The 13,018-nt window shown below is 36.8% G+C and overlaps 1 protein-coding gene across 4 annotated transcripts in view; it reads left to right on the forward strand.

Moving 5' to 3' along the window:
* The window catches only part of C24H2orf76 (chromosome 24 C2orf76 homolog), a 54,975-nt gene that overhangs the window by 18,304 nt on the left and 23,653 nt on the right, over positions 1-13,018 (forward strand). For all 4 annotated transcript variants that reach the window (XM_041739883.1, XM_041739885.1, XM_041739882.1 and 1 more), the window contains exons 2-3: positions 6,900-7,016; positions 7,935-8,079. In XM_041739883.1, coding sequence (XP_041595817.1) covers positions 7,947-8,079 — 133 coding nt within the window. In that variant the 5' untranslated portion in view covers positions 6,900-7,016; positions 7,935-7,946. The remainder of the gene's footprint in view (positions 1-6,899; positions 7,017-7,934; positions 8,080-13,018) is intronic.

The raw sequence follows: 13,018 nt of genomic DNA on the forward strand, positions 1-13,018 counted from the left end.
GCAGATGGTCCCCACTGAGTTTTGAAGGATGCCTGCTTGATGATGCAAAGAGGTGCAGGAAAGAGGGAGTTTGGGGAAAGCTGGAGGCAGAAGGGTATGGCCGAGGCTTGGAAACAGAGTGGTATGTGTGGGAAACTATGGGCTGTCTTTGATGCTGGAGTGATATATGGAAGGTAGATTGTGGTTGTGACAGATAGCATCAAGAGGAGGGAGGGACTGGGTATGGAGGGCCTTTGTGCCCTCTTAGACAAGATTAGACTCATCCTGGGTGTGTGACCTACTTCTGGGACCTCTGACTGCTGCATGCATTTGAGATTTATTGGTATCCCTTACTGCATGTCAGTTGCATAACTAAATTTCTCGCTGTCTCTATCCTTGATAGTATTGAGAAGTTCTGTGTTGTTCGCTTTTGTTCTGTTATCCCTTCTAAAAATGGCTTAATTTTAAAAAATAACTTTTTGTTGATGCATAACACACCAGAGAAGCACAATTGCAAGTATACAGGGAAACAGCGTAACCTAAAAATGCTTACTCATTATTAACACATCAACCAATACTAAAAATATAAAACAGATGAGTCTTTTCTATTTCTACCATTCAGAGATAGCCACTGTCAATATTTTGGTAAATGCCACTCTGGACCTCTCTGTGTGCTCATGGAGGTACTACATCCCTGGGGTTTTCTGTCTTGTGTTTTCATTCACTAATGTGTCCTAGCCATCTTTCAAAGTAGTATCTATGGATCCGTATTGCCTTTTAATGGCTGCAGAGGATTTTATCTTATGGTGACCGTGTGACAGAGTTTACTTAACCATATTTTCATTGATGGGCATCTAGATGGATTCTAGTTTTTGTTAACTATTAGAAACACTTCAGTGAAAACCAAGTTCCTTGAATGTACATGTTTGTGTGCTTTTCTTAAAATGTTTTTATTGTGAGAAATTTTTAATTTATAATCTTCTTCCCCTTCTTTATTTCTTGTGTTATTTATTTATTGAAAAAACAAGTCATTTACTGAGCAGAATTTTCCAGTCTGAACTTGGCTACTGGCCTCTCTGTGGCATTTAACATGTTCTTCCACACGTCGTCATAGCCCATAAACTGGGCATTAGATCTGGAGACTTGCATCATTTCATAAGGTTGATGAGTAAGTTCATGGGCTATCAACCCCAGTGTATCTATTCTAACATTTCCTATCAGTCTTGTACCTAATGATTTTGGCACCCCTTTACAATCTTTGCTTACGTGTATGACTTCATTAGAATTTTCAAAATGATGATTTTTAGGAACTTTAAATTTTGAGATAATTGTAGATTCACATGCAGTTGCAAGAAATAGTGTAGAGGGCTCCTTTATTCCCTTCACCCAGTTTCCCCAAGTGGTAATCTCTTGCTTAAGTATAGTTCAGCATCACAACCAGGGAACTGACGTTGATACAATCCACAGACAGTATACAGATTTTGCTAGTTCTATATGTACATGCAATTTTATCACCAGTATTGATAAATGTGGATTAATACTGCAGTCAAGAATCAGAGCATTTCTGAGGCACCTAGTTGGCTCAGGTGATTAAGTGTCCGACTCTTGATTTTGGTTCAGATCATGATTTTGTGATTGTGGGATTGAGCCCTGCATCAGGTTCTGTGCTCAGTGCAGAGTCTGCTTTAGATTCTCTCTTCCTCTCACTCCCTCTCTCTCTGTCTTTCAAATAAACAAAATCTTAGAAATGCTGTGATTCTTTTTCTTTTTTTTAATCATAAGGCTCTCTCATGCTACCCTCTTAAAGGCATAGCCAATCCCTTCTCTCCTCTCCTAACCCTGGCAACACTAATCAGTTCTCCATTTCTATAATTTTGTCTTTCCAAGAATGACTTATAAATAGAATTATGCAGTATGATATTTTTTGTGGTTGGCTTTTTTCATTCAGCTTGATTTCCTTGAGATCCATCAAGATTGTTGCGTGTATTAATAGTTCATTCCTTTTTATTACTGAGTAATATTTCATGATATGGATATACTAGTTTATTTAACCATTTACAAGTTGAAGAATGTTTGGGTTGTTTCCACTTTTGGGGTATTACATATGAATATGTTATGAGCATTCATATTCAAGTTTCTGTGCAGACATAAGTATTCATTTTTCTGACATAAATGCCCAAGAGTGCAGTTGATGCGTTATATGCTTAATTTTGTAAGAAACTGCTATATTCTTTTCCAGAGTGGCTATACCATTTTACATTCCCACTAGCAACGAATAAGAAATCTAGTTTCTCTGCATCCTTACCAACTTTTGGTGTTATCACTACGTTTTATTTTAGCCATTCTGATAGGTACGTAAATCATGATTTTAAAATTCTGTCTTTCTGTGCTTTTTGGCTATAATTCTTCTAGAAAAAAACAATAACTTTTCTTCATCGGCTGTTTGGTAACCTTAAAATAGTCTTTATAAGAAGCATAAAATATTTTATTATTTTTCTCATTTGTATGTCCCACTCCACCTTGTTAAATCAGTTTAAAAAAAAAATAAGTGCCCTGTTAGCTTCTTGAGTGACTAATTGGCCTTTTAAAATGTATCATTATGAACTCTTGGATTTTTAAAATATTTGATGTGACTATCTTCTCAGGGTAAGTTAATAGAAGAGAAACTGCCATGTAAAAGGGTGTGCAAACTAAAAATTTTGATTACCTCACTCCTCTCCAGAAAGGCCATACTTGTTTTAGGTTCTTAGCAATAGCATATAAAAATATTTTTCCATGTTCTTGCTGACACTGGTTTGGCCACATTTTAAGCTTTTAAACATTTTACCAATCTGATGGCAAAATTGATATCTTACTATTTGCAGTTCTTCACTTACGAGTAAAGTTGATCAACTTTTCACATTATTGACCTTTTTTAAGATAGCCAATTACCTTTTTAAAAAAAGATTTTATTGATTTATTATATATAGAGAGGGCACAGACAGGGGGAAAGGCAGAGAGAGAGAGAGAGAGAGAGAGAGAGAGAAGCAGACTCCCTACTAAGCAGGGAGCCTTATGCGGGGCTTGATTCCAGGACCTGGAGATGATGACCTGAGCCAATGACAACACTTAAGCATCCAGGAACCCCTAAAGATAGCTAATTACCTTTAGCCATGTTTTTACTAAGGTACTGATTGATCTTTTCTTACATATTTTTGTTTTACCTATCAGCACTTTTCTGGATGGTTGCTGATTTTTATTCACTTAGGAATAGGCCTTTCTTACCTTAAGATTATAGAAATATGTACCCATTTTTCTGATGCCTCTCTGTGATATTATAGTTAAATGTAAATATTTGTTCCACATATAATTTATTTTTGTATAAGCGATGAGGTAAAGATATTTCTCTGAATATATGACCAGTTTTCTCAATGCCATGTATTAAATATTAAATTATCTTTTCCCCACTTTTATACCAAATTCCCTAATCTTGAGTCTGAGTTTCCTGTTGTGTTCCACTGATTTGCTAGTTTTTCCTGCTTCATTGTCACAGTTTGAATTACTACAGCTTAATTGTCCTTTAAAATTTTTATTGCTGACTTTAGTGAATGTATGAATCATACCAGCTTACTCATGTCTATTATATGTCTGGCTATTGCTTTATAATGTGTTTTAATAATTGGTGCTGCCTCGTTTTTTATGATTTTGCTGACTAACCTCACAAATTTATTCTTCCAGATAGATTTTAGAAATATTTGTGACAGGTCCTCCAACGCACACTTTTACATTTTGATCAAGATTTTATTCAGTTTATATATTTTTTTTAATTTTTATTTATGATAGTCACAGAGAGAGAGAGAGGCAGAGACACAGGCAGAGGGAGAAGCAGGCTCCATGCACCGGGAGCCCGATGTGGGATTCGATCCTGGGTCTCCAGGATCGCGCCCTGGGCCAAAGGCAGGCGCCAAACCGCTGCGCCACCCAGGGATCCCTATTCAGTTTATAGATTAATTTAGAGGAGAATTGATTTCTTTACAACTTTGAGCCTTCATGGTTAACAACATGGTCATGGTCATTTATTCAAGTCTTTTGTCCATCCTTGAATATTTTTTATTAATTTCTTCCAAAGTTTTCATTGGTTTTGGCTTCTCTGTTGCTTCAGTAGGACGCCTTTTAAATTTGGCCAGATCCTTTTTTCTTTTTTCAGTAGGTTGAACTGCTGGGAAAATGTCACGTTTTATAATCTGTAATATTAGCTTTTTAAACTACCTCTTCAGTATGTCCACCTCCCTAAACTAAGAAGCTGCAATTCCTTTTTCTAAAAGAAAAAGATTTTATCTATTTGAGAGAGAGAGAGAATACAAGAGAGTGAGCACTAGTGGGGGGGAGGGTTAGTGGGGGGTTGGATGGGAGGCAGAGGGTGAAGCTGATGCATGGAGCCTGATGTGACTGGGGGCTTGATCCCAGGACCCTGAGATCAAGATCTGAGCTGAAGGCAGACCATGAACAGACTGAGCCATCCAGGTGCCCCTACAAGCTGTAATTCCTGCAGTCCTTAAGACAGATAAAAAAATCGTTGCCTTCTGACAGTAGCTATAATTCTTTAGAGACTAAGTATGAATTATAACAAATTTCTGATGAAGATGACAATGCATTGCTGACCAAAATTAGATATTAAAGCAAATTCAAACTTTCAACTATTTATGACATTTGGGCAGCTTTTCATTAAGTGAAAGGAACAAACCTCTCATTAAAAGTTTCATAAGGCAGGCATGTGCCAGTCTGCCCGGCCTCCTTAGACCATTTTTATGACTTATTTATTGCACCTAAGAATCTAGCATCTTCTCCTGCCTACATGAGCTGTTCCCAAGTTGACTATTGCTAAAAGCGGCTACTATTAATTGAGATTCTATATGAAATCCAAATATGTGTTGCAGCAAACACGTGGAGTTGATTTTGAGGTAGATCTGTTCATGTCTAAACTCTCTGGGGACTTGGACTACACTATAGGCTTCCTGGATGTGTGTGCCTATGTTTTGGAGGGCTTCTTTGTTGTTGTGGGAGCTCGATGACAGGAGGAAGAAGTGGTCATGATTTCAGTTAACACTGCTTCTAAAATCTTTTACACTATGCCTTTTTCAAGAACTATATTGAGTACTTCAATATATTTTATATCATAATTTTGTAGATGTCTGCTGAACTGCTTTTTAGTAGATTTTAGGATCAGAATTTTTTTAGAGATTTTATTTATTTATTCAGGAGAGATGCAGAAGGAGAGGCAGAGACATAGGCAGAGGGAGAAGCAAGCTCCCCAAGGGGAGTCTGATGTGGGACTTGATCCTGGAAATCTGGGATCATGACCTGAGCCAAAGGCAGAAGCTCAACCACCGAGCCCTCCAGGTGTCCCTAGGATCAGAATTTTGGGGGAGCATCATAATCCAGATTTAGGAAGAAATAATGTCATAGCTAATACTGGAATTATCTATTCCAATTGTTAATTTGAGGTCATTAAGCACTAAGCGTGATTATAAGGTGAACCCTTACCTAATATTTTAGAGGGAGAAAATAATTTTCAGTTTATTAAGAACCATTCATTTAAATACAATATAAATAATTTTTAATACAGTATAAATTATAATTATAAATTTATGCATTTAGACAGCTTGAACCTTTGCTTTTCACACATAATGTGCTATATATTATTTGAAATATTATATAGCATTATAGCATTATATAAGCATTGTATGATACAGAGAGACTTTCTAGGCCAAATTAGTGTGGCTTTTTTTGTGTATATTATGAAATAGTTCAGACACACTAAAAGCCACAAAGAATAATACACTATCCATATACCTAACGTCCTGCTCAAGATATGAAATCCTACTGATATAATTGGCCCTTGTACTTCTCTCTAATTGCATAATCCTTCCTTCACCTCAGAAATAATAATTGTCTCCTTTTATACATAATAAAAGCTATGTTTTTCAACTTTGTATAAGTGGTGAGATCTCTGACTCTTCTGCCACTTTTTTTTTCATTTGCCATAATATTTCTGAGATTCATTTTTGTTGATTATAGGTCCATTCATTTTTACTGCTTGTGTTCTTCCACTGTATGCCATAAGTTCCTTATCTCTTCTGTTGACAGAGATGTTGTTTTCAGAGGATTTTTTTTTTTTTTTTTTTTTTGCAATTAAATGCTTTTCTTGTACACGTATTTCAGTTTCCCTAGGGTACCTTTGAATGAAATTCCTGGATCAAAAGGTATCTGTTGGGGATGCCTACCTTCCCTGATTAAATTCTCATGGTTCCACACCCTTTTTTTGCCAACACTAGGTACTATCAGATTTTTTTTTTTTTTTAGTTTGTTACTTCAGTGAGTGTTATGTCTCATAATTTTGAATTTCTCTGATTACTAGGGAGGTTGGATGTCCTTTCTTATGTGTACCATTAGAGGTGCTTTTTCCCTAGTATAGTTGTATATTATGGCAGAAAATTATATGTAAAGTTGAAGGTAGCATGAAGTACTTCTACTAGATAGGAATGTACCATAATTGTATCCTTAGAACATTGGCAACTTTGTAGATTTTTTGAGAGGAAATAATATGGCATGATTTTCCAATAGTACATTAGAGCATGGACTTGGGAATCAAACTGATGCTTGAAACCTGGCTGCATCGTCTTTTTTTTTTCTCCTGATTTTGTTTTGTTTTGTTTTTAGAGGGGATGGGAGGGGCAGACAAAGAAGGAGGGAGAGAATCTTAAGCAGGCTCTCCGCCCATAAAACCCTGACATCATGAAGCCAAAATCGAAAGTTAGGATGCTTAATGGACTGAGCCACCCAGGCGCCCTAGGCTCCATTGTTCATCCACGTTATGACCTTAGACGATTTGTACAATCTCTCTGAGTCTGTTTCCTCACCCTTTTTTTTTTTTTTTTAAGATTTTATTAAGTAATCTCTACACCTGACATGGGGCTTGAACTTAAAACTCCACGATCAAGAGTTGCATGCTCTACTGACTGATCCAACCAAGGCACACCTGTTTCTTCATCCGTAAAGTGAGTGTAATACCTCGTGGTTTGGTGATAGAATGAAGGAAGATAACATAAACAGCGGGCACATAGCACTAGCATATGGTTTTAGGATGAAATAAATGTGCTTCTACAGTAGTGTGGAAGATGGATAATGCCATGGCAGAAAATGAAGTCGACACTGAAATCTGGCATTATTTGTGAGTACAAAATGTGATCTGTTGATAATCTGTTGTTAGTTTACTCTAAGGCAAATGTACTCCAAATCAGGAACAAGCAAGAAGACACCCGGCATGGCAAATCCAGATGAGTCATGTCTATGCCATGTATCTGTGTTTGACAATCCCACATCTCCCCACACACAAACACCCACCCACATCACTTGTGTTCATCTTCTGGGCCCTGTCAGTTTCCTTTTCTTTTCTTTTCTTTTCTTTTCTTTCTTTTCTTTTCTTTTCTTTTCTTTTCTTTTCTTTTCTTTTCTTTTCTTTTCTTCTCTTCTCTTCTCTTCTCTTCTCTTCTCTTCTCTTCTCTTTTCTTTTCTTCTTTCTTTCTTTCTTTCTTTCTTTCTTTCTTTCTTTCTTTCTTTCTTTCTTTCTTTCTTTCTTTCTTTCTTTCTTTCTTTGTTTATTCATGAGAGACACAGAGAGAGAGGCAGAGACACAGGCAGAGGGAGAAGGAGGCTCCCTGCGGGGAGCTTGATTCAGGACTTGATCCCAGGGTCCTGGATCACTCCCCAAAGAGGAACACTCAGCCACTGAGCCACCTAGGCATCCCTGCCTTCTCAGTTTCATGCCAGTCAGGACATCAGTGACTGTGACAAGGCTGTCCAAGGTCACAGTGGATAGGTAGGAGTAACCTTGGGATCCTTGTGGGTGGAAATGTAAGCTTTTAGATAATTGTGAATTGATATTATTTAGACTCTTCTCATGTCCCTTGCCACAGGAATTTCTCCACATGGCTTCCAAAGAAGTGACCATTACAGTTCGCCTCATTCGTTCATTTGAGCATCGCAATTTCAAGCCTATAGTATATCATGGAGTTAATTTGGACCAAACTACAAAGGAATTGATAGTCTTTCTAAAGCAAGGTATGAGATGTCTTAGTCATTTTGCTTTATTAGTATTTTGAAAAATGTAGATGACTATTACATTGATGGTAATCATTTATTTTTTTAGAATTTATTTATTTGAGAGATACAGAGATAGTGACAGAGCACAAGCGAGGAGGAGAGGGAAAAGCGGGCTCCCCACTGAGCAGAGCACCTGCCTAGGGACTCAATACCAGAACCTTGGGATTATGACCTGAGCCAAAGGCTGATGCCGATGGTTATCTTTTAAAAATACTCTGAAAGATACTAATCTAGGTTCTTAGCCAGGTGCTTTGTCAGCTCTTGTTCTGGGCCTCGTTATCAATTGGAAGTATCTTCCTGAGGCTCATTTAGCTTTGTGTGCGCCTTCCTCAGGAATTATTACCATCGTGTTTGGCTTCTCCCTTTTTTCCCCTGCTTTTTTTTTTTTTTTTTATTAAAGAAATATTTAGATTTGCTTGTAATGGGCTTATGTATTTGGAGGTTGATTAACAAGGGAATGCAATGTAGCTAACTTATTACCTGGCTGAGTATACAGAGGACCTCACAAGAAGTACAGTAGGAAAGTGGCAGGTCTCTGTTTGTACAGCCAGAAAATCATGAGAGCTATTGGTCATTGTGCTTACAGAAATGACAACCAGACCAACTGGTGGTAGTTTATCATTTTTAGCTTAAAATTCAATAGGCATGTAGTCAGCAAAGGCTTTTGATAAGACCTTGATGGGTTTCTAACCTCCATTTTTGATTATTGAAATGTTCTAATCACCAGCATTTGATAAAACATCTAGAATGAGCTTTTATTATTTTAATTGAAATGTAATTTACATACATGGTGTAATGTACAGATCATAGTTTTGACAAATATATCACTTTATTTTTTAAAAAAGATTTTATTTATTTGAGAGAGAGCGAGAGAGCATGAGTAGGGGGAGGGGCAGAAGAAGAAGGAGAAGCAGACTCCCTGATGAGCCTGATGCGGGGCTCGATCCCAGGACCCTGGTATCACAACCCAAGCTGAAGGCAGATGCTCAACCAGCTGAGCCACCCAGTCACACTACATGTATCACTTGATATGTCTTAATCTTTTTTTTTTTTTTTTTTTTTACTTTGACAAAGTTTCAGACACAGAAAAGTTGCAAAAATAGGACAGAATTCCTGGATGCTCTTACACAGGTTCCTGAACTGTCAGTATTTTGTTACATTTATTTTAACCTGCCCCCCTACCTCTTTTTTCCCTTTTTCTCTCTTATTCTCTTTATCCCCTCATTTTTTTCTTTCTGAATTTAGAAGTACATTGCTGCCATGATTCTCCTTCCTTTCTAAATATTTAAGGGTTTATTTCCTAAAAGCAAGGAATTATCTTACCTAATTACAGTACAGTGAATAAAATAAGGAATTTAACATTGAAACAATATTATTACCTATTCTGTAGACCTTTTTAAGATTATCATTATTCCAATAAGGCCTTTTGTAACCCCCCCCAAAAAAATTCCAAGGTCACATGTTACATTCAGTTCCTTTAATCTGAAATGAATTTCTTTAATCTGGAGTCTTTATTTCGTGTTGGCAGTTTTGAACAGCACAGGCCAGATGTTTTGTAGAATGCAACTCAGGTAGATTTTTCTGTTTTCTCACAGTTAGATTTAGGTTAAATGTTTTTGGCAGAGAAATCCTAGCAGTGATGCTAACTTCTCTGTGCATCACCCCAGGAGGATCTACCACTCGCCAACTCTGTTACTGGCAAATGGTAACTTTCATCAGTTGGTGAAAGTGAGGTCTGTCAAGTTTCTCCACTGTAAATATTAATTCTAATGGACAAGTGATTTGTAGAAACATATCCTGAGACCATGTGATGATCCTGTTACTATCCAACTTACACCACCAGTTTAGCATTCTTTTATGATTCTTGCCTGGATACAATGATAATGATGATAATGGGCAAAATGGTAATTTTTCTTAATCTGTCATTGCTTCTGCATATGATAGCTGTTTTCCTACACTAAGGAAGAGGTTTCACACCCCTATTCCCACCATCCCATGTATTTAATCATTTGTTCATAGCATTGTGGACTCATGGATTCTTACTTTATTCAAAGGATTGTAATTCTTTACTATCAAGATTTATTTTGATGCTCCAGTTATCCCTATTTTAGCCAGTGGTAGCCACTTTAATCTTTCCCCATGTCCTTCTATAACATGCCCCCATCATTCTTTGAGTGCTTCTTTATTTTTGGTACAAGATGTTCCAGACTTATTCTATTTGTTCCCTCCGTCAGCCCTGGGATCAGCTGTTTCTCTGAGGAACTCTGATTCCATTCCTGGAGAATGATCTTGGAAAACCAGTATCCTGATCTATATATATATGCAATACAAATGTATATAGCTAGATTTTTAAAATGTGGTGAATTCTTGACATTTTACTTTTTGATTGACTTTGTAAATTTCTAAACTCTTTTCTTTTATCTTCCCACCTACTCACCAACTTTGGGTGGTTTTACTTTACTCACTATTACCTAAGTAAGGAGTAGGCAAGGTAGGAAACCTACACAGAAGATAGACCAGGCTTTACTTTGTAGTGACTGTAAAATATTTCATAAGAACAACATAATTACTCCTTAAAGTAACTATAAGCTGACATATGGAGCATATGTTGTTATTGCTATGTTCTTAATTATTAGGGGGAAATTGAGAGTTGGTACTAAGATATTGCCAATTACAGAGTGTCTTGCTTTTGAAAAGATAACACCAGAAGCATATTTGGATTTTGAAATAAAAACAAATCCCCATGTTTCTTATTTTGAAATCTTTATACATATTATGGATTATAGTGCTCTTAGTGTTGTGGTAGTAAGTGGCCATGATGTCCTTGGTACAGTACAGGATAGGTTCTTCTCATAGTCCTTCATTCTGAAGATTATACTTTCAGGCTGCTGCAGTGGCAGGGGAAGATGTTACCTCCCCACACCACCACCACCACCTGGGTTACTGTGTTCTTCCCTTCCCGGGTACCTTCTCCATTAGAGTAGTTGTATGGATCACAGTTAGATGCTCAGCCCTGCCTGCCCACATCTTTCACCTGTGTTAGTAATAACATAACTCCTTGTTTCAATTGTGCATGTGGGAAATGTGTCCCACTGACTAAAAGGTGAACTTTTGGGGTGCAGACTCTTTTCATTTGTGGGCTCTGTGCCCAAGCCTGTCTGATTAGAGGCACTGTGGAGCTTCTCTGAAAGGTTAGGTACGTAACAAAGACCAAAGAGTTTATTTCTGGCATTTTTTCAAGTAATAATAACAGCAAACATTACTGTATGTCTGGTACTTTACTGAAAACTTAAACTAGATGATCTCATTTCATCCTCACAGAATCCTTCTAAAGTAGGAACCGTTGTATCCCCATTTGACAGGTGAAGAAACTAAGGAACAGAGAGGTTAAGAAACTTGCCTGAAGTTACATCACTAATAAAAGGCAAAGCTGCAATTCAACCCTGGCAGTTTAACTGCCAGTAACATGTACTCTTAAAAAAAAATTAAATTCAGTTATCATATGGTGTATTATTTCAGGGATAGAATTTAGTGATTCATCAGTTGCACACAATACCCAGTGCTCATTCCATCATGTGCCCTCCTAAATGCCCATCATCCAGTTACCCCACCCCCCACCTTCCTCCTCTCCAGCAACCCTCAGTTTGTTTCTTGGAGTTCAGAGTCTCTTATGGTTTGTCTCCGTCTGTTTTTATGTTATTTTATTTTTTCTTCCCTTCCCTTATGTTCATTTGTTTTGTTTCTTAAATTCCACATATGTGTGAACTTGTATGGTATTTGTCTTTCTCTGACTGACTTCGCTTAGCATATGTACTATTAAACACCACACTAAGTTGTCTCTCTTCTGTTCTGCCTCACTTACGGAAGTGGGATCTCCAAAGTAAATGGATTCACTCAGTGTCAGAAGAGTCGTTGCATTAAGTTCCCCTTGCTCTAGTGTTTTGAACACTGAAAGCTGAAAGCTGGAAGAGTGATTTGACACTGTGGCATAGTGAATTTTGCATACAGCCAGAAATGGTCATTGTGATGAGATCTTTTGGGGTTATTTTATTCTTTGAAGAGAGGGGTTATTTTAGATTCCTTCTTGCTTTTCTAACTGTTCTTCACCTTTTGCCATCCTTACTCTGGTCTCCTGTCATAACCCTCTGTTTCTCCCTTAGCAAAAGAACTTTGGTTAAATTGGATTCATTCTCTATTGAGAATCACTGTTCTTCAACATCATGCTATTAAAACCCAAAGTTGTGTAATAAATATAAACACATATATTTATAAAAAGTATAAATATAAACATATAGGATTATTTATATGTAGGTTTATAAATATAATAAGCCTGTTATTAACATATGGGGAATAGATGTTAATCAGATATTCTGATCACAGACGTACTGTATTACTACTACCTTACATAGATGGCTAATTTTCTTTTTTTTTTTTTATTTTTTTTTTATTTTTTTTATTTTTTTTTTTTATTTTTTTTTGATGGCTAATTTTCTAGATTCAGAATAGTGTACCAACCAATTATCTGGATAATATAAGACCTTTCAAAAAAAAAAAAAAAAGACCTTTCACTTATTCTTTGATTTGGAAACATTTAAATATTTTGTAATCTTTCAGGTCTTGCTTCTGAACATAAAATCATTCCACTGGTGAAACAGAAAAAAAACCTAGAGGATTTGCCCAACCTACTAGTTCAGAACTCCTCTTTATCCCGCCTTACTCATGGTGGTATGTTACTCTGTAAAGCCGCTGTTCCATTGGGTGACTCCTAGAAGAGTTAGGGTTTCTTTGTCTTTATATGTTTCTTTGTATCTGATGTTTCTGTCCAGTTTCCCATTTGTAACATTTTATATTACTACTCTGCTACATTTGTTGCAATGAATGAGCCAACATTGATGCC

Source organism: Vulpes lagopus, chromosome 24, assembly GCF_018345385.1.
Source record: "Vulpes lagopus strain Blue_001 chromosome 24, ASM1834538v1, whole genome shotgun sequence".
Classification (NCBI taxonomy): Eukaryota; Metazoa; Chordata; class Mammalia; order Carnivora; family Canidae; genus Vulpes; species Vulpes lagopus.